General features: G+C 46.1%; 5 protein-coding genes across 5 annotated transcripts; 2 read left to right on the forward strand and 3 right to left on the reverse strand.

The window, feature by feature from the left end:
• Positions 1–4: 4 nt before the first annotated feature.
• On the reverse strand, positions 5–2,125 carry LOC128093786 (nuclear pore complex protein Nup93-1; the record flags this gene model as incomplete). The annotated part of the gene is given in 2 exon segments (XM_052711554.1): positions 5–1,658; positions 1,713–2,125. Coding segments are annotated over 2 exon segments (1,815 nt in total), but the record flags the coding sequence as incomplete, so codon positions are not given.
• A 134-nt stretch (positions 2,126–2,259) lies between these two features.
• On the forward strand, positions 2,260–4,171 carry LOC120425412 (mRNA cap guanine-N7 methyltransferase). The gene is made up of 2 exons (XM_039589942.2): positions 2,260–3,632; positions 3,695–4,171. Exons 1-2 carry the CDS (start codon positions 2,408–2,410, stop codon positions 3,766–3,768), a joined length of 1,299 nt encoding a protein of 432 aa, XP_039445876.1. The 5' UTR covers positions 2,260–2,407; the 3' UTR covers positions 3,769–4,171.
• Positions 4,172–5,523: 1,352 nt separating this feature from the next.
• LOC120425439 (uncharacterized protein C18orf19 homolog A) lies at positions 5,524–6,907 on the forward strand. The gene is made up of 2 exons (XM_039589969.2): positions 5,524–6,399; positions 6,460–6,907. Exons 1-2 carry the CDS (start codon positions 5,850–5,852, stop codon positions 6,663–6,665), a joined length of 756 nt encoding a protein of 251 aa, XP_039445903.1. The 5' UTR covers positions 5,524–5,849; the 3' UTR covers positions 6,666–6,907.
• Positions 6,908–6,975: 68 nt separating this feature from the next.
• LOC120425435 (glycerol kinase) lies at positions 6,976–11,575 on the reverse strand. Its single transcript, XM_039589966.2, has 4 exons — positions 11,310–11,575; positions 9,749–11,234; positions 9,582–9,686; positions 6,976–7,304 (listed from the first exon to the last, which is right to left on the reverse strand). The coding sequence occupies exons 1-4, from the start codon at positions 11,388–11,390 to the stop codon at positions 7,180–7,182; spliced, it is 1,797 nt and encodes a 598-aa protein (XP_039445900.1). The 5' UTR covers positions 11,391–11,575; the 3' UTR covers positions 6,976–7,179.
• A 4,831-nt stretch (positions 11,576–16,406) lies between these two features.
• Positions 16,407–20,844, reverse strand: LOC120425436 (major royal jelly protein 1). The gene is made up of 3 exons (XM_052711553.1): positions 19,266–20,844; positions 18,654–18,848; positions 16,407–18,591 (listed from the first exon to the last, which is right to left on the reverse strand). The coding sequence occupies exons 1-3, from the start codon at positions 20,087–20,089 to the stop codon at positions 17,973–17,975; spliced, it is 1,638 nt and encodes a 545-aa protein (XP_052567513.1). The 5' UTR covers positions 20,090–20,844; the 3' UTR covers positions 16,407–17,972.
• Between the last annotated feature and the right edge of the window lie 269 nt (positions 20,845–21,113).

Here is a 21,113-nt window from a genome sequence, read left to right on the forward strand (position 1 = left end):
ACGCCATCTTCGCGTCAATTTGCGAGCTCTCAAACTGGTCGATCAACCCCCGCGACCGGATCCCGTCCCGTTGCATCTTGCCAAACAGCAGGTCAAAGTCGCGGCACTCAATCGCCAGGTCGGACACGCACACCAGGAACAGATTGCGCCCGTCGCTGTCCCGCAGGTTGCGCAGGAAGAAGAAGTACTGCAGCGCCTCGGCCGGGTCGGTGATTTCGAACTTTTTCACGTACAGCATGATCAGGCGGGCAATGTTGAGCCGACGCATCGGCTGCGGGTCCTCGATGTCGACGGAAAGGAGCGGTTCCTGCAGGTTGCGCGGCCCGCCAATCATGTGCAGCTCGCTGAGCGCCAGCGCGATGTGCACGGCGTGCGGGCGGAATTTGTCGAAGCGCGACAGGAACTCGATGCCGGCCTCGAACTGGCCGGTCAGCGCTAGAACTTGGTAGTACAGGTGGGGCTGCTCGGTGGCGTTGAAGTGCCGCTCGCCGTACTGCTCCAGGATGACCGCCTGGAGGCCGGAGTAGGTTAGGTGTTCCGAGTTGTCGTCCGACTCTGGGCGGATCAGGGACAGCTGGATCCAGAGGAAGTCATCGGAGCTTTTGGCGACCTCCGGGTGCTGCTCCTGGATGTCGCAGCAGCCGATGATGCAGTAGACGACGCGCTTGTACGGATCGATGGCGTTCCGGATTTGCCGCTTGTACTGCATGCGGATTTGCAGCTCCAGCTTGGGGTTGATCTTCTGGCCCGGGTTGCGACACTTTTCCTCGAGGACGGCGATGAAGTCGTCGTGACCCGGCCCGGCCATTTGCATGCACTTGAGGGCGGAGGCGATGTCGCCGCAACGCAGACAGTAGTAGACCATTGGCCAGAGGGGCTTCCCGTCTACGTGTCCGTCCTGCAAGCCAATGAAGCTCGAGTTTTGGTTCTGGTTGGCGAACTTGAGTCCGACGAACGATCCAACCAGGTTCAGAATGCTGGGGATTCCACCGCGTTGCGCGTCTCGCAGATGTTCCGCAATAACCGTCTGCATAAACAGCTTGTAACGATTCTCCAGGTATCGCTTGGCCTGCTCGATGAACTGCGTCTGGGTGCAACGGGCTCGCAGCGGATCCTGGGTGCGCGGACTGGGCGTCACGTTCGTCATGTACTTCATAATCTCCCAGATGTCGCTAACCTTCGAGTCGTTAAACCCGTCCGCAACCTGGGCGAACCGCTGAACCAGCGACGGTCGCATCGCACCCTCGTTGATCAGCTTATTGTACTCGTACACCTCCCGCGCGTACGCCATTTCCTGGTTATTCAACGACGACCTACCGCCAAAAGTACTCTCGTTCAAGATCGTCTGTTCCGGCCCCTTCCGGATATCGATCCAGTTCTGCGACGGCCCAATCAACGCGTTCATCAGCTTCACCTTCTCCAGCTTCCAGTCGTTCATCGTGTGCTCCCACTTGGCGTTCTGCGCCGCCTGGAACGAATTCTTGTGCACCTCCTCGATAACCGACAGAATCGCATTCTCCTTCTCGTTGCGCAGGAAGCTCTGAATGTCCGTCGTCGAAATCGGATCCAACGGTTCGAACGTCTAGCGCGAGCTCAGCGTCTCCAGCTTCTGCGAGATCTTTGGCAAATCGATGCCCTTGTGGCCGAGCAGGATGTGCCTGAAAGAAATACACTTGAAATTTCAAACATCACAAATTGAGACCGCAACTTACGCCTGCATGTCCTGGGCGCCGGTCTGGGAAACGCGCGAGTGCAGCTCCTGGGTCGCTTGCAGCACCTGCGGCAGCGTGCGCTCGACCCGCGGCAAGTCATCGGAGACCTGCGTTTCGTGCGTTAGCTTTTGCGCTTGCTGCAGAAGGGCGCTGAAATCCATTTCGACGTCGTTGCGTTTCTAACCTCAAAATCCGATGGATGGGTTGTACGGTGAAGTTTGATGAAAAACCGTGAGTTTTAGTGGATATTTCAAATGCCCCTAATCGTTGACAACTATTTTACAATTTTGAAACGTTTTCAACAATTTCCCAGCACTATTTTTTACAAAACGAAGCAAAACCGTACGAAATCCTGCGAGTTCTTGGCGGCAGTCGGTACTGTTTACTGTTTGGAGGTGGATTCTGCTGCTTGTGTTGACAGTTTGGCGTACACGTTGAAATTGTGATGAGCACAATTCTTGTAAAATGACAAATTTTCAAACTCGCTGGGTAGTTTCAGCGGTATGAACCGGTTCGGGAATGAAACGTCAAAGCATCAAAACATCAATCCGGTGGCAGGCAGTTGCTTTTGGACCGTCATCGTCACAGGATTTTCGTCGCTTAGAAAAAAAGTTTTATTTTTTCGTGCTGTAAACGAAAAATTGTCCGACATTTTAGCAGCAGATAATCTCACCCTTCTGCTGTTCGGTTTAGTGATGGCGGAAGTGGAACACAACGAAACTATTTGCGCGGCGGAGCCGCGGTTATCCGAGGACGAGGAGGATCAACAGCCGGAAACGGCTTCATCGTCGGAAGTTTTACCGGTGGAGGAGCGAGCGTCCACCAAACGCCCGCACAGTGACGAGGAGGAGGACGACGGTGAACCGTCGGCAACGGTTCTATCGAAAGACCCGCAGCACACGACCGTGGTCGCATCGCATTACAACCAGCTGAAGGAACGTGGCCTGTACGAGCGGTCCAAGTCGCGGATATTCTACATGCGCAACTTCAACAACTGGATCAAGAGCATCCTGATCAACCGCTATCTGAACAAGATCCGGGAAAAGGCCGCGCTCGGGACGCCGCTACGCGTGATGGACATGTGCTGCGGCAAGGGAGGCGACCTGCTCAAGTGGTCCAAGGGCAACATCACGCACCTCATCTGCACGGACATTGCCGCGGTCAGCGTGGAACAGTGCGAAACGCGCTACAATAACATCATTCAAAACGATCGCGGAAGCGGCGGTGGCGGCCGAAATTCGGGCCAAAGCGGCAGCACCGGAAAGGTCTTCACGGCGGAGTTCTTTGCCGCCGATGCGACCCTGCAGCGTCTGCGGGAAAAGTACCGCGACGCCTCCGTCGAACTGAACCTCGTGAGCTGCCAGTTCGCCTTCCACTATTGCTTCGAATCGCTTCGGCAAGCCGAGTTTATGCTCAAGAACGCGGCCGAATGTCTGCGCGAGGGCGGTTACTTCATCGGAACCATTCCGGACGCGAACGAGATCATGAAGCGGCAACGGGCCGCCGGAAGCGACACCTTCGGCAACGACGTGTACAAGATCACGTTTCTCTGCGACACCGAGCAACCGCCGCTCTTCGGTGCCAAGTACAACTTCCAGCTGGACGGCGTCGTCGACTGCCCGGAATTCCTAGTTCACTTCCCAACCCTAACCAAACTGGCACTCAAATACGGTCTGCGTCTGGTGGAGAAACAGCGATTCGACGAGTTCTACTCGGAATCGGTCCAATCGGGCCGCGGCCTCATCGAAAAGATGCAAGCACTCGAAACGTTCCCCGGCCAGTCGCGGGATGAGCGCGAGCGGCAACAGAATCTGGGCGAGTACAGCCACGCCCAGGGCCATCTGGATCAGAAAGGAGCGGGTGGCGGCGGTCGGTTCCAAAAAGTTGGCACGCTGTCCAAGTCCGAGTGGGAGGCTAGCAGTATGTTTTGCGCCCAAATTTGCATAAATTTTCGTTGACTAAGCGTTGATTTCTCGTTTCAGCACTGTACATGTTCTTCGCCTTCCAGAAGATGAAAACCAACTGGGACAAGAATGGGAAACCCATCTACTCCTAAACAGAGAAAGCGGAACCATTTTAGCACGAATGCATTAATTTGTGTTAGTTTCTTTCAATTTTATAGATCTACCCAATTATACTTTAAACCTACCACGCTAAGTTTAACACAATCAACCATTGTGAATTCAACAATTTATAGTCTCTTTTTGTGTGTTTGTTTCGATTATATCGTGAAAAAATAAATAAAATTTACGTGCATTGGGAGTGATTTGTATGCTCGAGGTCAGCTCCCTTTGCGATTTTTTGGTAATGATTGTGTCTGCTCTTGAATATTATTAATATTATTATTAATGAAATAATTATTTTGAAATGTCACTAAAAATATACAGATTTTACCGTTTCTCCAAAAGGTGCATTTGTTTTTCTTTGTACATCAATCCGGAAATAAAACTTTGAAAACATTTTAAAGATTCGTCATTTCAGAGATTTCTTGCGGTCCAATTCCGAGGTCGCTGGGCATTGTTCGGCCCCGCCTAAACATAGAAGCAACAAGATAATCTAACAGCACTACGGATGTAGTTGGGCTCCTTCAGTAACATCCACCCTTAACCTGCCATTCGGCTTAGTCTACATATTAAAAAAAACACATACTTATTTTAAAAAAGGTGCAAGTGTTGCTGAGGACCTTAAAGTTCAGCTTCCCCTCGAGTTGAGCCTGCGCAGAGATTTTGGTCAAAATTAAGGCCGTTGCAAATATATTTCAAAGGTTATGTCACCCTGCTTGTAAAAGGAATAGAATAACTTTGAGTAAAAGTGAAAATAAACAGAAATTTTCACAAAAAGTTGCTCTACTCGTTGGTGTACTTGGTTTAAGTAAATTTCAAGGAACACTCCAGATTATACAGCTTCATTCGAACACGACGGCTTATTAGGCTTTAAATGGGTATATTTCCCCTAATACACTTTTTTCATCCAAATGTTGAAACATGGGCTAGTAATTTCATTTTTTTTTATTTTACACGAACACGAACCCAGTCAACTCAACCGGAATTCTGAAAACGAATTCGATTCGAATCGTTTACGAATTCCGTTTCAAACGCAACAACCGGTTCCGTGTTCGAACCGGTTGTTGCGTTTGAAATGGAATCTAATTAGAACCTAATTAGATTCCGTTTCAGAATTCGAATTGAACTGACTGGGATGGAGAGAATGAAAATGATTTTGCAATTTTGTGGAAGCATGGTACATTTTACCATATTTGCGTTCACTTTCACCAAAAAGCCACAGTTAATTTAATAAGCAGCATGGTCGGGTTTTCAGTGTAGTCTAGACTCTTTGTTTACACTTCGACATTGGCCCGTTTACATTCACGCAAAACGGACATTAGGTATAAATTCCTCATTTTTAGGTATAATCGAACCTGACTGCAATAAGGTATTTTATTACTAATCGGCTATTACCCAGTCAAATCAATCCGAATCCTGAAACGGAATCTAATTAGAATCGTATACAAATTCCGTTTCAAACGCAACAACCGGTTCCGTGTTCGAACCGGTTGTTGCGTTTGAAACGGAATTTGTATAAGATTCTAATTAGATTCCGTTTCAGAATTCGGATTGATTTGACTGGGTAGTAATAAAATTACTATTGTTACAATTGTGCTTGAATCAAAGCTTAATTTTAGGACCCAATTAAAAAAATATTCCAACGCCATTCCAACTTCACTCCACAATTGTTCTCACTCACTGGGCACGAACCGGTTTTAAAATTCTGCTGACACAATCAGCTGTCAAAAGAGAAAGTTTCTTTTGCGTGTTTTGATACGCCGCGCGCCGCGGAATGCGAAAGTGGGCAGTGGACTAGCACGCACCCCACTGCCACCCATTCGCGCGACGTCAACACAAAACGCGTGATACTCGCGGGGTGCTGGTGAGCGCACATAAAACGTAAACATTGCGGCTGCGGTAACTGTTACAAAACCACGATCGTGAAGAATATTCTACAGCAACGTGCAGTGTGAATTGTCTCGCGAAATATTTAGCCCACTTTGCGCAATGTTTTCAAAGTGCTAGGAATAAAGAGGAACGACGAAAGTAATCCCGTTTTTTCGGTGGCATCAGCCCTGTTACGAAACGAACCATGTCGTCGCTATTGCTTAATATGATGCGGAATGTGACGGCAATAAGGTCAGCTGGAAACCGGTTTGTGACCGCGACGACGACGACGACGCTTCTTCACCAGCGGTGCTCGGCGATTGTGATTTGCTCAGGTCAAAGTTTTCACAGTTTTGGGGAGCGACGGAATGCGCACACATTTCCGAGTTTGTCGAGTCCTCCGGTGAGGGGTTTCTTCCGGAAGGCTGGCTCGTCCGTGGGTAAGAAGGATGAGGCGACGGACCCTGCGTGTCCACCGGAGGAACCGGCCAAGCTGGGCCTGTTTGCGCGGTTTCGAAAGATGTACAAAGAATACTGGTACGTGCTCGTTCCGGTGCACTGCTTCACGTCGGTGTTCTGGTTCGGTGGGTTTTACTACGCGGCCACGACCGGGGTCGACGTGATCGCGGCCCTCGAGTGGGTGGGCGTGTCGGAGAAGCTGATCACGCCGGTGCGGGACTCCAGCCTGGGACATATCGCGACCGCTTACTTGCTGTACAAGATTGCGACGCCGGCGCGGTACACCGTCACGTTGGGTAGGTGGTCGGATGGGGGGTAGCTGGAGGGAATGTCCTAAATTCGTTTTGTATTTTTAGGTGGCACAACCGTTTCGATCAAGTACCTCGTGGCGTGGGGTTACATTAAGCCAATTCCAACGAAAGCCGAGATGGTGCAGATGTACATGGACAAGAAGGAGAACATCAAGGATCGCATCGCGGAAAAGAAGCAGGACCTGCAGGACCGCAAGCAAAACATGATGGACAGTTTAAGCGGCAAGGACAAAACCGGCAACAAGAAATAGCTACACTTGTGTTGATGCTACTGCTGCTTGAGTCGGTGTGTTGTGTGCCTAGTCTGTGCAAAAGTGCTAATCGTATTTAAAATACTGTTCAATCTAGTTATTTCTTTCTCTGTTTCCAAACTTGTACTGTTGTCCCTTTAAATGGTGAGAAAGAGTGAGCGCGAGCGCAAGATTTTTTTCGGGAATGATTACGAAAAAGAGTAAACTCGACAAACTTTGTTCAATAAATCTTTCGTTTTTGAGTGGTGGAGTTTTTCTTTCAATTAACTTTCTTTCATCAAAATATTTCCGACGATTTCGCAACAAGCTATCAACATTTATTTAGATTTATTCTACCGAAATTTGTCAATGCAGCAAAAAAGGGCACAAATTTCTAATGAACTCGCTGGTGATCGTCACAATTTATTAACCCCGTCTAGAACGAACGCAAAGCGAGAAATATCCTCTACCTGATAAACGCGTAACTCTACGAAACACAATCGACAATCGGAAACCTTACCCGGAGAGTACTGCACTACTTGGGCAGCGAACCAACGCCGGCGCCACTCTGTTGGAGAAACTGCGCCAGCACGACCAGCGCAAACGACGAGATGACGTAGACCGACCTCGGGATGGAGCAGCGCACCGTGTGATCGGGATCTGTGGAGAAGATACGGGTTTGTTGAAATGTGGGATTCTTGGATAATCTTTTAGCTAGAATAACTTCGGGAAGCTTAAGTGATTTACGCTGAATGTTTCGCTTGCGCTTGTAGAGAGCATCTTCCACATCTCGTACCCGTAGAGAACGGCCAGTCTTATCAGCGTTACGTACATGGTACACTTTGTACGCCGGGAAATGTGACAAGATCTTAAGGGGTTACATACATGTAAATCGGCCAAAAAGTCAATGGTTGATATGAGCACACACTTAATTTTGTTTAAAATCTGTTTGCAGGGCATTGAAATATACATTTTCATCTATTAACAAAACAAATTTGAAGACATTTGGTTGTATCATTGCCGAGATATAGCTATTTGAAGTTAGCAGTTAAAAAAACGGGTGCCACGATATCTCAACACTGCCTTGACCAAATCGGCTCAAAATTTTGGTGAAGACTCGTTAAACCAGCCCTGTGTGCATGACGAAGGCCGATTTTCAAAAAGTTTATTTAAAAAAAAAAAGATAAAAATATTTTTTTGTTTTTCATATGAAGAATCGCCAATTTATGATCTTTGTATTTTTTTAAAAAGCAAAATGCTGCAGTTGCTATCCGACGTCACCAACGATCTGGGGTACACTAAATTCTCCATGACCTCGAACTCGTCCCCGTCGATCGTCACGCTCGGTCCTATACGAGCCCTAAGGTACTCGATTCCTCCTGCCAGCAGATATTGCGTTCGCCACATTCACCTTCAATCCAACCTTATCCGCTTCAATTCAGTGTACCTTCTAGCCACCTCCTCGAACGTTCTGTCGACAATGTCCATGTCGTCGGCATAGCAGATGAACTGGCTGGACCGGTTGATAATCGTGTCCCGCATGTTGAAGCCCACCCGCCTCATTACACCTTCAAGCCCAATGTTGAAACAGAGGCCCGGAGATACCGTCGCCTTGTCGCAGTCCCTTGCGCGATTCGATCGGGTCGGCACCATCCATCGTTGATTTCACCATTCTAATCAGCTTCGAGGGAAAGCGTCTTTTCCCGATCGACCGAGTTGTACGCGACTTTGAAATCGATGAACAGGTGGTGCGTCGGCATCTGGTACCGGCGACATTTTTGGAGGATTTGGCGTGGCAAAAATTTTTGGTCCGTCGGCGATTTCCCCTCCACGAAACCGGCTTGGAACGTCCCTACGAAATCCTTTGCTCGCTCTGACAAACGACAGAAGATGATCTGGGACAGCACTTTGTAGGCCGCGTTGAGAATAGTGATGGCTCGATAGTTCTCACATTCCAACTTGTCCCCCTTCTTGTAGATCGGTTATATGCTCCTTCTTTACGCTCCTCCGGTAGCTGTTTTGTGTCCCAGATCTTGACTATCAGCCAGTGTAGACAGGCCGCCAGCTTGTCTGGGCTCATCTTGATGAGTTCTGCACCGATACCATCCTTACCCGCTGTTTTGTTGTTCTTCAGCTTCTTGATGGCATCCTTAACTTTCCTTATCGGTACTGGCTCGTCTCCATCGTCCACCATACCGCTGACGTTGCTTCCACCGTCGCTCTGGGCCGTCCAGGTGCTCGTCGAAGTGCTGCTTTTACCTTTCGATCACCTTACGCTCGTCCGTCAAGATTCCCCAGTCCTTATCCCGGCACATTTCGCCTTATTCTACACATGTAGTCGTTGATCGACTCCCAATCCATCACACGAATCCCAACCCAACCCAACGACACGTAGTGATATGCAGTTCCATGTTCTGAGTTCCAAAGGTCTTTGCCGATTGATCCGGATTCTTATTCCTTCTTGATTGTTCGTAATTGCTGTGTTTCCGCATGCAGCAGGATTGGGGTTGCGAATACCTTGATCGTCCAAATCAGTTTGTCCGCGATTCTCGTGCATGATCTGTCATGCTGCCCATGTTCGCATAAATGTCTCATATGCAAAAACAGCAAGCTGGGATAAACGCATTTGGAGTTTGTCCCACACATAAGGCTACGTGTTAATTTTTCGCGAAAAAACTGGATTTCCTCCTGATTTCTAGAACATGTACATACTGGATGTTGTAGGCTTGTTTGAAAGGGCACACGATTTTGAACCAATCTGCATCAATAACTCAAATTCGATGAAAATGCATATGGGACATTTATGCGATCAGGGGCAGCCTAGTTGTCAGCAGTTAACCGGAATATCCAGTGTAGAACAAGATAGTTACCAGATTTGACTCCACCTTTATCAAAAACTAAAAAATATACAAAATTAGTTTACCAAACACAACTCACCCAGCGCTTCCTGCTGAAACTTCGACAGGTCCGTCTCGGAGACGGACTCAAAGTTGAGGCACCGATCAACGGCCACCTTCCACTTGCGGAACTTCATATCTCGTTCTGCGAAAAGAAAACAGATCTTCAGCAACCTTTTTTCCACTGAGCAGGTGTTCGCCACTCACGACTAGAATTAAGTGCAGCCTGGTAGTAGTCGATCGGAGGCACGCAACTCGCCTTAAAATCATCAAGCGACAAGATCCCCGTGGCAAGTCCCGCCGCCAGCATCGTCCCCAAGCATGCAGGGGTCGACGTTTGGGGCCGTTCGATGCTCACGCCGCAAAGGTCGGCCAGCATTTGCATCAGGAAGGGGCGCTCGCTGAGATCACCGCCGGCGACCAGCTTCGTTACCTGGGGCCACATCCGGCAGTCTCGGGCAAGGGATTCGAGCAGTTCCCGAACCTGGAAGCACACGGCCTCGTACGCGGAAAACAGGATCTGCTGGGCCGTTGTTTGTAGCGTTAGTCCGAACAGCATGCCGCGGGCTTTGTACCGCCAGTAGGGAGTGTAGTAGCCGCTGAAGGCCGGGACTAGGATCACCTCGAAGTTGGGGTTTTTGAAGTTACTGATTGTTGGCCCTTCAAACGAGGAGTTCATGGAACAGATGGTTGACAGGACAGCCGAGGGACCTCCGGGGTCGCCAAGGAAGCTTTGGGTAAGAGAGCCGTTCTGGTTGGGATCGCTGGGAAGCTGCAGGTTGTCGTACATCCAACCGATTGAGCTACCGGAATGTGGGATCGCTCCTTCCAGGGCGTAGAAGGTTTGTGCGTTTGGACCCAGCTTGAAAGCAACGGTAGACAGCAGCCCGTTGTCGGAGTCGATGATTTCCTGGGCCGTGTTGAACATAAGGTAGGAACCTTCGTCGAGGTTGCACGTCAGCTGACCCGCTTGAAGGCACATCTGACCTAGCAATGCCGCCTGCTGGTCACCAAGGCAACTTGCGATTGGAATCCCGGCCAGCGATCCAACGCTCACGTACCCGTAAACCTCGGCACAACTGTAGATCCTAGGCAGAATACTTGCCGGAATTCGGAAGAAGTTACACAACCGCGGATCCCACTGCAAACTCGCCAAGTTCATCAGCATCGTCCGCGAGGCGTTCGTCACATCGGTCACGTGGATTCCCCCATCCGCCCCACCGGTCAAATTCCAGATAATCCAGCTGTCCAACGTCCCAAACATCAATTCCTTCCCCTCCAACCCTTCCACATGGTCCAACATCCAGCGAATCTTAACGGCGCTAAAACAGTTCGCAAACGGCAACCCGCAAACCGCTTTCAAGAAGTTGATCTTCCCCTTCACCTTGGTCAACAGCTCGCTGACCACCCCCGATGTCCTGGTGTCACACCAGCCGATCGCGTTGCATAACGGCCGCCCACTGTCGCCATCCCAAAGGACGCTACTCTCCCGTTGATTGCATACTCCCAACCCCACAATATCCCGCGGATCGATGTCCAGCAGCAGCAGATTCTGCACCCCAGAATTTATACAATCCCTCGCCGACTGCCATATCTGAACCGGGTCGAACTCAACCCATCCCGACTGGGGCGAAATCACCGTCAGCTTCTCCTCGTGGCACGTTAGAACCTCCGCATTCTTTGCCGCATAAATCTTGGGAAGAGAAAAGAAAAAAGTTGTTTCGCAATCAAATCAATAATCGTCCTTGAAACGCAGCAGGATACTCACCAGAAACTTGCAGCTCGTGTGGCCCACGTAGAGGACGCCGAGCAGCGAGCCAAACTTACTGCGCGAGGAACCGCCGTTCATGGTGACAATCTCCGGTGTGGAAGAGTTACAGCCCGTACATCGCCAAGGATAATATCACAAAAATAGGAAGATGACTTCACGCGCACAGCATCGTTTCTACTTAATTTTTTTTATGTCGTCACACGCGCAAGAAAAACAACCACCCGAACGCGAACTGCAATGTTTTTGTTATGATTGGCGTTGTTGCGTTTGACAGATGCGGTGAAAGGACCAGCTTGCGCCGCGGTGCCAGATTTTGCGAAGCGAAATTGAAAAATTGTTGGCACAAGAATGACAAATCAATGAAACTGGTAACCACTGCTGCTGGTTTTGGCGCGCTGGGCGTCGCGACGCCGTCGAGCGGTAATGCGCACGTGGTTTTGGGTGGCGTTGTTTCTGTTGTGAGTAAGCGCTTGGTTTTCAGAGTAAAAAAAAACTTTTCATGAACTCCCTCTCTAAGGGCCTTTCGCAGCAGACAATCAATTTGGAACAATTAAATCACCATTACAATTAAATTAACATTACACCACCACCGATGGCTCCTGGCTACGATTTAACCTAGACACAGTGTCGAGGCCCGCTTCGCAAATGTTGACTAAAAGAGGGAGTGATGTGTGTGATTACCGTGAAATTTTATTTTAAGTGCCAACATTGATACACGGCGTCAAGATCATTGCTTGCGGGCCTTTTTTGGTCAATATTTTTGGCGATTGAGGAGCTAAATCAAAAATAAGAAAACTGTAGCGAAGCAACCATTGATAAAATTGAGGTGCGATCGATAAGCATGTTATTGCCATTACAGAGGAAAATGTCACATGCCAACCCTTGGTTTCTTACCAGAGTGAGGACAGTTGTCTCTGTATCGGCTATATTTATGGAGCAACAGCATAAAAAAATAAATTGTTCGCTCTACAGCATTGCCTAGGCGTTCTCGAAGGCGAGATTCCTACCCGAGACGGGACCCAGGGAGACGACCCCTACACCTGGAATGAGCTAACGACTTAACCCTCTAGGTTAGACCGGGACCAATATTTACGACGGAACCCATCCGACGGAAGGCGTGACCAGACAAATCTCGTCTCGAGAAATGTCACCAGGACCGTCTGGGACCGAATCTAGGCCGACTGGGAGAGGCAACCACGCTTACCCCTACACCACGAGTCCTTTACACCACGGAGCAACATCATCTCTCGTCTTATTATGTCTGTAGCAACATTTGAAAAGGGCGCATAAGCATTTTGACAGCTGCAACTATTTTGAAAATTTCGGGACAACAAGTTATTATATCTCGATTAAATTTTCAAAAGGCCCTATCTGCATAGGAAACCCATGAGGGATGGGTTGTTTTGAAAATTTAATCTAGATATAACAAACCCCGAAGTATTGAGAGGTAGCTGGAAGGCCAGCTATTATTTTACATATCAAATTTTGTCTTAATGTTCCTGAAGCTTAAGAATTTGCAACAGCCTTAGAACCAAATAAAAAAAAGTCCAGATTAAATGGACGTGTATATCAATAGTTTATGCCTTACTCACCTTACTGAGGAAATGTTACATATAAAATCACTCGAAAATTGAACTTCTTAATACGAGCTCCTAGACCCACCTTTACGTATACATATCGAATCAGAATCAACAAATGTCTGTGTGTGTGTTTGGATGTGGATGTGTGCACCGTAATATCCTCACTCAATTATCTCAGCACTAGCTGAACCGATTTAGACTGTTTAGGTCTCATTTGATTCGTCTTGGGGTCCCATAAGCCCTCTATTGAAAATTATGAAGTTAAGTAATGTACTTCAAAAGTTATCAATAAAAAAACAATTTAAAAGAAAGTCCGGAAGATTGTAAAAAGGGTGGTTTTTGTTAGAAAACCCGTCATGTTATACATTTTTAGAAAGTTATTCAAAAGACCTTTCTAACGAGTCTAAAACATTGAAGATCTGTTAATTCTATCAAAAGTTTTTAGCACATAAGTGGTATTTATGCAATTTTTTAAGCTGGATATCAGATATTTCCGGATCTATCATGCGTCACATCGTTGGATAGGTAATCAAAAGACCGAGTCCAAAACTTCGAAGATCTGATAACCGTATCAAAAGTTATGAGCACTTAAAAGTGATATTCATACACTTTTTGAGGCCGGATCTTAGATATTTTAATAAAAAAGATTAGCGGATCCATCAAGCGACCCATCGTAAGATGTGTAATCAAAAGACCTTTCCGTTGAGCCTAAAAGATTGAAGATTTGATAACCCTATCAAAAGTATATTAATGTGGGAAAGGCATCAACCACTTTAAGGTGGATGAAGTAACGTTTTTTTTATAGGATCTAGGAATTTATAATACGTAAATTGATCAAGAACCGATTGAAAATATAATATTTATTGTACATTCCGTAGACTTGATGAATCAAAGGCCTCGAAAAAAAAACCTACTTGAAAGTGATTTATAATTTTTAAATCCAAGATGGCGGCCAAAATGGCGCTGATATTGAGAAAATAAATTTGGTATTATAAAAGGCAAATAACCACCCAAATTTTATTTAAAAATGTGGTCGCAGAACTCGAGATTGATGTTAAAAGTAAGAATATAAAATATACTCAAATTCTGTTTTGTTCATTATTTGATTATAGCTGTACATATACGCACTTGGTAAGGAATTCCGGTCGATGACAATTGGGTACTAAAGCCCTATGTCAATTTTTATGTACAACGGTAAAAAACACGATTAAAAACCATTTCTGATCACTTTTTTTCATTTTAACTCAAAAAAAAATTTGACAAGACAACATTTTTTCGATGGATCAACTATGGTCCCCTTGGAACGAGCTGTCAAGTAGGAGCTTTTCTGTCAAGAAGGACCGCGAGGTTAATTTTTCAAAATTGATTTAAAAATCGCAATTCGCAATTTTCAGTGTAAGAACGGGCCTTGACCGAACTTATGCACTAGGTTCCCGACGAACACGCACTGCCCTTACACCTACATCTTACCCTTGCTCTGAGTCAGTACGAGCAACACGCTAGAACACGCTTTGAGTGTTCGTGCCAGGCATGCACACCTTCTTTTCCGGTTACGCATTTTAACTCGGCCGGGGGTGGTACATTACGTAGGGTTTGATGTAAGTATAAGCGCCTAACCATTTAAAGTGTGCCTATCAACTTTCATTTAAGCAAAAACTGTTTTATTTTTAAGATTGAATTCAAAAACATGTTGTTATTTTCTTGTGTATTGTTTTCTCCTGAAATCTTTCCTAGTGTTGAGTCGTGTTTATATGTTGCTATTTCTTTTGTCGCGGTGTTTTGTTACAATATTTTGGTCCTAAGCATTTTAGAAAAGTTTTTCAAAAGTACAATAGTAATATTTGTGTTAATCCTTTAATCATTCCATAAATTGAGTAAGGGCTCGAACCTCACTTGCTTAAGAAAAAGGTGAAGTTTCAAAACAATGGACAGTGAAGGAAATATACTATGTAAAGAAACAATTGTAAAAGAAAGATAGTAATTTATGAAGTAGATAAAGAAATTAACAATAGTTAATAAAAAGAGGTAACAAACAAGCTTAGATTGTATAGAGGGCAATTTACAGGGAAGATGAGAAATTATTCAAATAGATAAATAAAGAAAAGGCACATGACAAACAAAATTTACATCGCTGCCAAATTAAGGAAAGCAGACAGTTTGTTACAGCAGCATCAATTGGTAAAATAGAGTGGAAAAACGTTGAGAAATAAGAAAATCAAATAAGTTAAATCGAAATCAAATGGAGGATAGTAAACAGAAGCCGTTTTAGAAAATCAGTGAAACAAAATCAACAGAAGATAGCTGTTACCTGAAATGGAAAGAAGAGAAACCCCGTTCTGCGATGCTCAGGTACATCCACAGCAGTTGACTCAACATACTGCGAATCAAAACAATACCGTCTACAATCACAAGTTACTTCCCTTTCCCACATTGACGCGCCCCTTTCTTCTAGCCGTCTCTACTCTGACCCTCGCTGGTCAAAGGTTTACGAGTCGTTTCCACAGGCCACCAGCTAGGTTACACCTTGTCATCATGATGACTAAACCAAGCCAACGTGGAGGTAAGAAAATAGGACACTTGCAAGGAACCAGAGCCATGCTGTTTTGTCCAAACAGCACTACGGATGTAGTTGGGCTCCTTCCGGGATGTTCCTCGCCTGGGTGTCAACCGACGAGTATCATCAGTATCATCACCCTTGGCCTGCAATTGATTTAAAAATCCTTTTAAAACTCTTTGTGGTCGTACAAAGGGTCATTGTACTCTGAAAACTAAGCTTTATCGCTATAAACAATAATATCAGCAATCTAAGCTTCATTTTAGGACCCAATTTCAAATGGGCAGCAGCGACAGGCTCCATACAACGTGTGTTTTTCGATTGCAAGATAAGTTTTGCTTTTTTTTTATTCATTTTAATTTAGCTTGACACATTTTTAGATATTTTCAACAAAAAAAATCTTCTGTACCGTCATCTGGGGCGAAACGGGACACATGGGGCGAATTAGCTAGCTGTTTTAGCCTTGTTACTGCACAATATTTCAATATTGTTGATTGTTTCGGATAGAACAAACAACAAAAAAAGTGCATCGTTTTAAAAATTTCAAGCTTTAAAGTGCTCTAAAACTGCTGTCCCTATTTAGACTGTAGTCCCGATTCGCCCCAGTTGACGGTACAAAATTTTGCACTATCCTAATTTCTACCGAATGAAATGACTTTTTTTTTTGTCCCCAAAAACATATAAAAAAATCCAAAATTAAAAAGGAATTCAACTTATAGTGATAAAAAAATTAAATAATAGATTTTTATTCGTGTACCTTATTCTGAAAAGTCTTAATCATAAATAAAAACATTGCTGAAGACACCAAATCGATCAAAAAATTTCTTCTCAAGAATTTCGAATATTTACCTGCCCATTTTCACACAAATAAAAAAAAGGAAAGGCAATTTGTGAAAACGAAACGAATTACTCATATTAGGGATCATGGAATTTTCTCAAAAGTTAAATAAATAGACACAATTTAATACTAAATTAAATATTTATTAAGTTTTCACGATCCAAAACAGTTCGCCTGGAATGTTCATTGAGCTAAATTTAACACCTGTTTTCACGTCATATTCAGTTTTAACTTCGACAGTTCCATCGTTTTTTTTTTGCTTTTCCAATATCTTTAAACAGTATCATCATGTTGAAGAGTGCACATCATTATGTTGAACAACACCACTTTGCAGATGCGGACACTCACTCCACACACGATTGCTGCTGCTCGAATGCAAACGCCTCTTTGCATTAAAAAAAAAATCTGAACCTGTGTAGTGTCTGTCGCTGTACAATCTACACTTTATTTTTTCTTCTTCTTCTGCTTCTCCCCAAAGTGGCTTTTATGCTAATGCTAAAAGTAGTCACGCGGTCGATACTAGTTTGCTTCTCTTTTTTTCGCTCTCACGATTGAGTTCTTTTTTTTGCATTGGTTTTATTTACAAGCCGCGAGCACGAAATAGTGTCCCTTATTTTTCGAGGTCCACAAGCTGGGGTTCTCTCTTTTCGTTACACTTTTTTTTTATACTAAACGTAGTTTCAACAGGATTGTGATCGTGGTTGAGTCATTCGCGTCCTAGGTTTTATTATTTATGCAATGCACGAAACAACAACGAAAAAAACTACATATCAGCGATCAAAAGGGGACAGAAAAATGCATTCATCTATGGCTTTATGAACGTACAAAAAGGGGAGGAGTGATGTAGTGTGGGGTTAAGGATTAGACAACTGGGGAGTTACGATTTGAAACAAAAAGTACAAATTAACCTACTAATATTATTGAGTATTTTGCATGATTTGTGTACAAAGAGTGGGCAAATTGCTTCGAAAGTTGAAAAAATGAGTATTGTGGTACTATTTACACATGTGCGTGTGCGTTTTGTTTTTTTTTTTTGCTGGGAAATTGTGCACTAAAGACCATTCCAGAGATGCTCTCTTCAGCTTAGGGAAGAGAGGCCGAATGGGTGCAGCAGTGTTGCCAGCGCTGGCGGTGTTGGCTTGAGGTCGAGTCTTCAACGCGTGCAACGTGTAGCAGCACATTTGCCAGTGTTGAAGACAAGACTTCAGTTTTCATTCTGAATTGGTTAAAAGTTCAAGACATAGACCAAAAAGTAAGACAGGACACGTGGTTTTTGAATTTTAGTTCGTAGTTGAATCACCCCCCGTCAAAATTTTTCAAGAATTTAAAAACTTCCAAAGTATTGTCCTTTGCATAAAGTTTTTAACCTATATTGTTTAGCCTCAGAAAATGTCAAGATCAGTCTGCCTACATGGGTTTGACGTTTGTTGAGGGTAAAGAAAAGTTAGGTTGAAACGCTTCGTGCAAAGGACAATTGGCAACTCCCTTATCCCATGTCATTCAGATTTAGTCGAAATTTAATTGATTTCCCTCAATAATTGATTGAAATTTTATCAAAACTCACACAAACTTCAAAATTAAATAGATTTGGTTATTTTTTTTACAAAATCAAGGTGGTTTTGATTGACATGAGCAGTGTTGCCGAGCTGTTTGTCAGGGGGTGATCCAAAGTATCGTGATCCACTTGCTTAGTGGTTCGCCGTGAGGTTAGCCCGTAAACTCTTGGCGTACCGCAGCCCGTTAAAGTCGTTAAAGTGGTGGTTGATCTTCGGGAAGAATATCTCCCCGTTCAGGCCGTACTGGGGACGCTGCCGGGTGGCCGGGAACGGCTTTTCGCCGCTGTTCAGCACGAAGAACGGGTTGTTCTTGGTCTTATCGATGATGGGAACCGGCTCGTACGCGTACGGCTGCTTGCTGTTGACAAAGTAGTTCTGGATGAACGCGTACGGTTTGACGTGGGCGTTCGAAGGCGCCGGCGCCGGGCGGTAGTTGGCGAGGGGAACCGTCTGGGGAAAGGGTTTGAACTGAGAAGAGGGGGGTGTCACCGCAGGGAGGCTGTAGTAAGCCGAGTTGGTTTCGTAGGTGGGTCCGAAGCCGGACGGAAGCAATGCGGAAGGCACGGAGGGAGCCGTTGGGGTGACCAGTCCGTCGATGCGAAGGATTCGGGTGTTGAAGTCGTTGCCGTCGACGTTCTTCAGGAAGAACCGGTGGAATCGGGACGTCAGAATGTACAGGGCTGTGCCATCGCGGGCCGGAGTTCGGATATCCGCCGCAAACTGTAGCCGTTCCTGGTCTTGCGCGAGGATCCTTGAATGAGAGTTCGCACGTTAACCTTGGGTGTTCACGCAGGGTTTCAAGAGGGTACTCACGCGTGTTCATTGGTACGGGGGTTCCAGCTTGCTACGGCGGTTTCGGTGAAGGGTGAGTAGAAGATGGTTCCACCGCGAGGAGAAGCGGCCAGACCGATGCCCTGGGAAGATTTGCGTCCGACAAGTTTCACTGGTAGTTCCTTTCCGAACGGGAGTGGACCGGACCGGAGGGCGGACGTCGCTACGGAGAACAGTCTGGAACGGAGAATTCGATTGATCAAGTTGGAGTCCGTGCAGTCGGGTACAGAGAAACCTCTTTTTACGCGGTGGCGTTACGCTTTTTATTTCGCCGATTTCTCTAAAACCATACAATATTTTTGCAAGTGTCAAAAAGCGTTTTGTAGATCTGAACAAAACATACAAATTGCTTTTAAAAGAATGCAAAAATGTTGCGTCGTTCCAGAGAAATCGACAAATTAGAAAAGCGTAACGCACCGCGTAAAAAGAGGTTTCTCTGTACATACTTTCAAAGAGCGTGCGTTACGATTTGGTAACGGCGTTATACCTAACTGTCAAACGAGATTTTGACAATTCAGACGGGCTAATGCCGTTACCAAATCGGAATACTGTCGCTCAATTCTGTTTGATTTGCGTACTCAGTGTAGTACTCACCTATCGGTAGCCAGTGGTTGGAAGTACACGATTTCAGCTTCCGGATCGAAGGCCAGTCCGACAACGCCGTCCATTAACGTGAATCGGTGCTCCAAAATGGTAGACTCGGAGAAGTCCGGATCGGGATACATAGCCGGATGGCTGACGCGCCACGTCAGGTCCTTTCCGCTATCGTACACGACAATTCCCGGGGCAACAGTGTCCGTGATGTACACAAACACGTCATCGCAGTTATTCTCCGGACGGGAAGTGGTCTCGTCGATGATGATGTTGGTGTACAGCGACTCACGGCGCACGACCTCCGGTGGGAAGTCTATTCTTCGGACGACCTGGTCGGTGTGCAGGTCATACACGAGAATCTTCGGCGGGCAGGTCACCTCGAAGTCCTCCAGCGATCTGGAAACGCCGGCATCCAGAGCCCACAGTCGGTTGCACGAATCGATCCGGATACGGTACACGGACACAAGTCCGATATCCGAGCAGTTGTACTGCTTCGTACCTGCAGCATGGTGCGACCAATCGGGATAAGCCTGCAGAACCGGCGAATCGCCCTGAGATCCACGTGGAATGCTCGACAGCGTGGCCGGAACTCCACTGAACAGTCGCGGCGTAGCGATGAAGATCTGATCATACCCTACCTCGATACCAGTCGCGACTATGTTTTCCGGATTGTAAAACTCCTTCTGATTCGCCGGAAACTCCCACGGGAAGTTGTACGTCAGAAAGCTCCACTGTTTGATCGTCTCCAGCTTGGAGACCACCTCCGAACCGACCAGGTACAAGCTGGCCAGTGCTACCAGGCACCCAAACCTTCTACCGTACATCGTTGCACGACGTCAGCAGCCCTACAGATGATGATGATCCGCTGAACACAGAGAGAGAGAGAGAAAGGGAGATGTCGATCGATCAGCGCGATTTTAAGTGAATGTCTGGGCGGATGTCGAAACACGGCCCGGCCCAAGAAGCGGGTCGACCTTCAACGTAGACGCAGAGTGCAAATATTTTCGTGGCCGCGAACTACTAATTAGCCGTGGCGAGCTGAACGCGATGAGCTATGTAGCTCGTTCTGGCAATTGTTTCTTGACAAAACATTGCGCGATCGTAGTTCAAGAGTCGTGGATCATCGCGTAGCGTTGCGTGAAGGTGCTGCTCGCGGTGGATTGCTCCATTTCTTGGACTCATTAACTTTGGCATGGTTGACTAGAAACGCGAGAATATCTTAGGTATAAATCAGTGTTGCAAAAGGTCCGGTAGCTTTGTCTACGTCCTTGATCTTAGCTTGGGTTAAAACTTTAGATCAGACAGACGAGATGGACTCAAATTTGCTTACAAAAGTGCTCTAGCTGTCAGATTGACAAGTTCCGATGACAGCCGAGGGACAAGACATCTTAATAACAAAGAAAAGCGTAACGCAAGCTGCAGATCAATTTCATTCGATCTATTTCCAAACAGGAACAAAAATCACAACCAATTAGACGAGACCTATTTATTACATCTTAATTGGAAAGACTGACGGCGCTCTTCAGACAAAGCAGATCAATTGCTGCCGGCGAAACCCCTCATGAACCGTGTACGACTCTGTTTTTCTCTCACCAACCCTCCTAACCTAACTCTTCACACCTTCACGGCATGCCATCGTCGTTCGCACGTGCATGAGCAAACAAAACCATTAAATGTATGTTATTTGTCCGATTGCCCATAAAGAGAGCCCGTTTTTAAACACTGTTTTGATGAGCTCTCTTGCTGAATAATTGCACTGTAGCGAAAGAAGCTTGTTTTTTTCGAGTTGGCCAATGCTCGATGTCGATAGTTTTTGCAGAAATCTATTCCCACCGCTTTTGGTGAGAT

Source organism: Culex pipiens, unplaced genomic scaffold (genome assembly GCF_016801865.2).
Source record: "Culex pipiens pallens isolate TS unplaced genomic scaffold, TS_CPP_V2 Cpp_Un0116, whole genome shotgun sequence".
Lineage (NCBI taxonomy): Eukaryota > Metazoa > Arthropoda > Insecta > Diptera > Culicidae > Culex > Culex pipiens.

What these genes read in the sequence shown, in the direction of transcription:
- LOC120425435 (XM_039589966.2), bottom strand. Translation starts at nt 11,390, where the DNA reads ATGAACGGCGGTTCCTCGCGCAGTAAGTTTGGCTCGCTGCTCGGCGTC. An exon ending in ACACGAGCTGCAAGTTTCTG is followed by an intron (nt 11,235 to 11,309) that starts GTGAGTATCCTG and finishes TCTCTTCCCAAG; the next exon opens with ATTTATGCGGCAAAGAATGC. An exon ending in GTTTCAGCAGGAAGCGCTGG is followed by an intron (nt 7,305 to 9,581) that starts GTGAGTTGTGTT and finishes TCTTCTCCACAG; the next exon opens with ATCCCGATCACACGGTGCGC.
- LOC120425436 (XM_052711553.1), bottom strand. Translation starts at nt 20,089, where the DNA reads ATGTACGGTAGAAGGTTTGGGTGCCTGGTAGCACTGGCCAGCTTGTAC. An exon ending in CAACCACTGGCTACCGATAG is followed by an intron (nt 18,849 to 19,265) that starts GTGAGTACTACA and finishes TCTCCGTTCCAG; the next exon opens with ACTGTTCTCCGTAGCGACGT. An exon ending in CCCCGTACCAATGAACACGC is followed by an intron (nt 18,592 to 18,653) that starts GTGAGTACCCTC and finishes CTCTCATTCAAG; the next exon opens with GATCCTCGCGCAAGACCAGG.
- LOC120425412 (XM_039589942.2), top strand. Translation starts at nt 2,408, where the DNA reads ATGGCGGAAGTGGAACACAACGAAACTATTTGCGCGGCGGAGCCGCGG. An exon ending in GTCCGAGTGGGAGGCTAGCA is followed by an intron (nt 3,633 to 3,694) that starts GTATGTTTTGCG and finishes TTCTCGTTTCAG; the next exon opens with CACTGTACATGTTCTTCGCC.
- LOC120425439 (XM_039589969.2), top strand. Translation starts at nt 5,850, where the DNA reads ATGTCGTCGCTATTGCTTAATATGATGCGGAATGTGACGGCAATAAGG. An exon ending in GCGGTACACCGTCACGTTGG is followed by an intron (nt 6,400 to 6,459) that starts GTAGGTGGTCGG and finishes TTGTATTTTTAG; the next exon opens with GTGGCACAACCGTTTCGATC.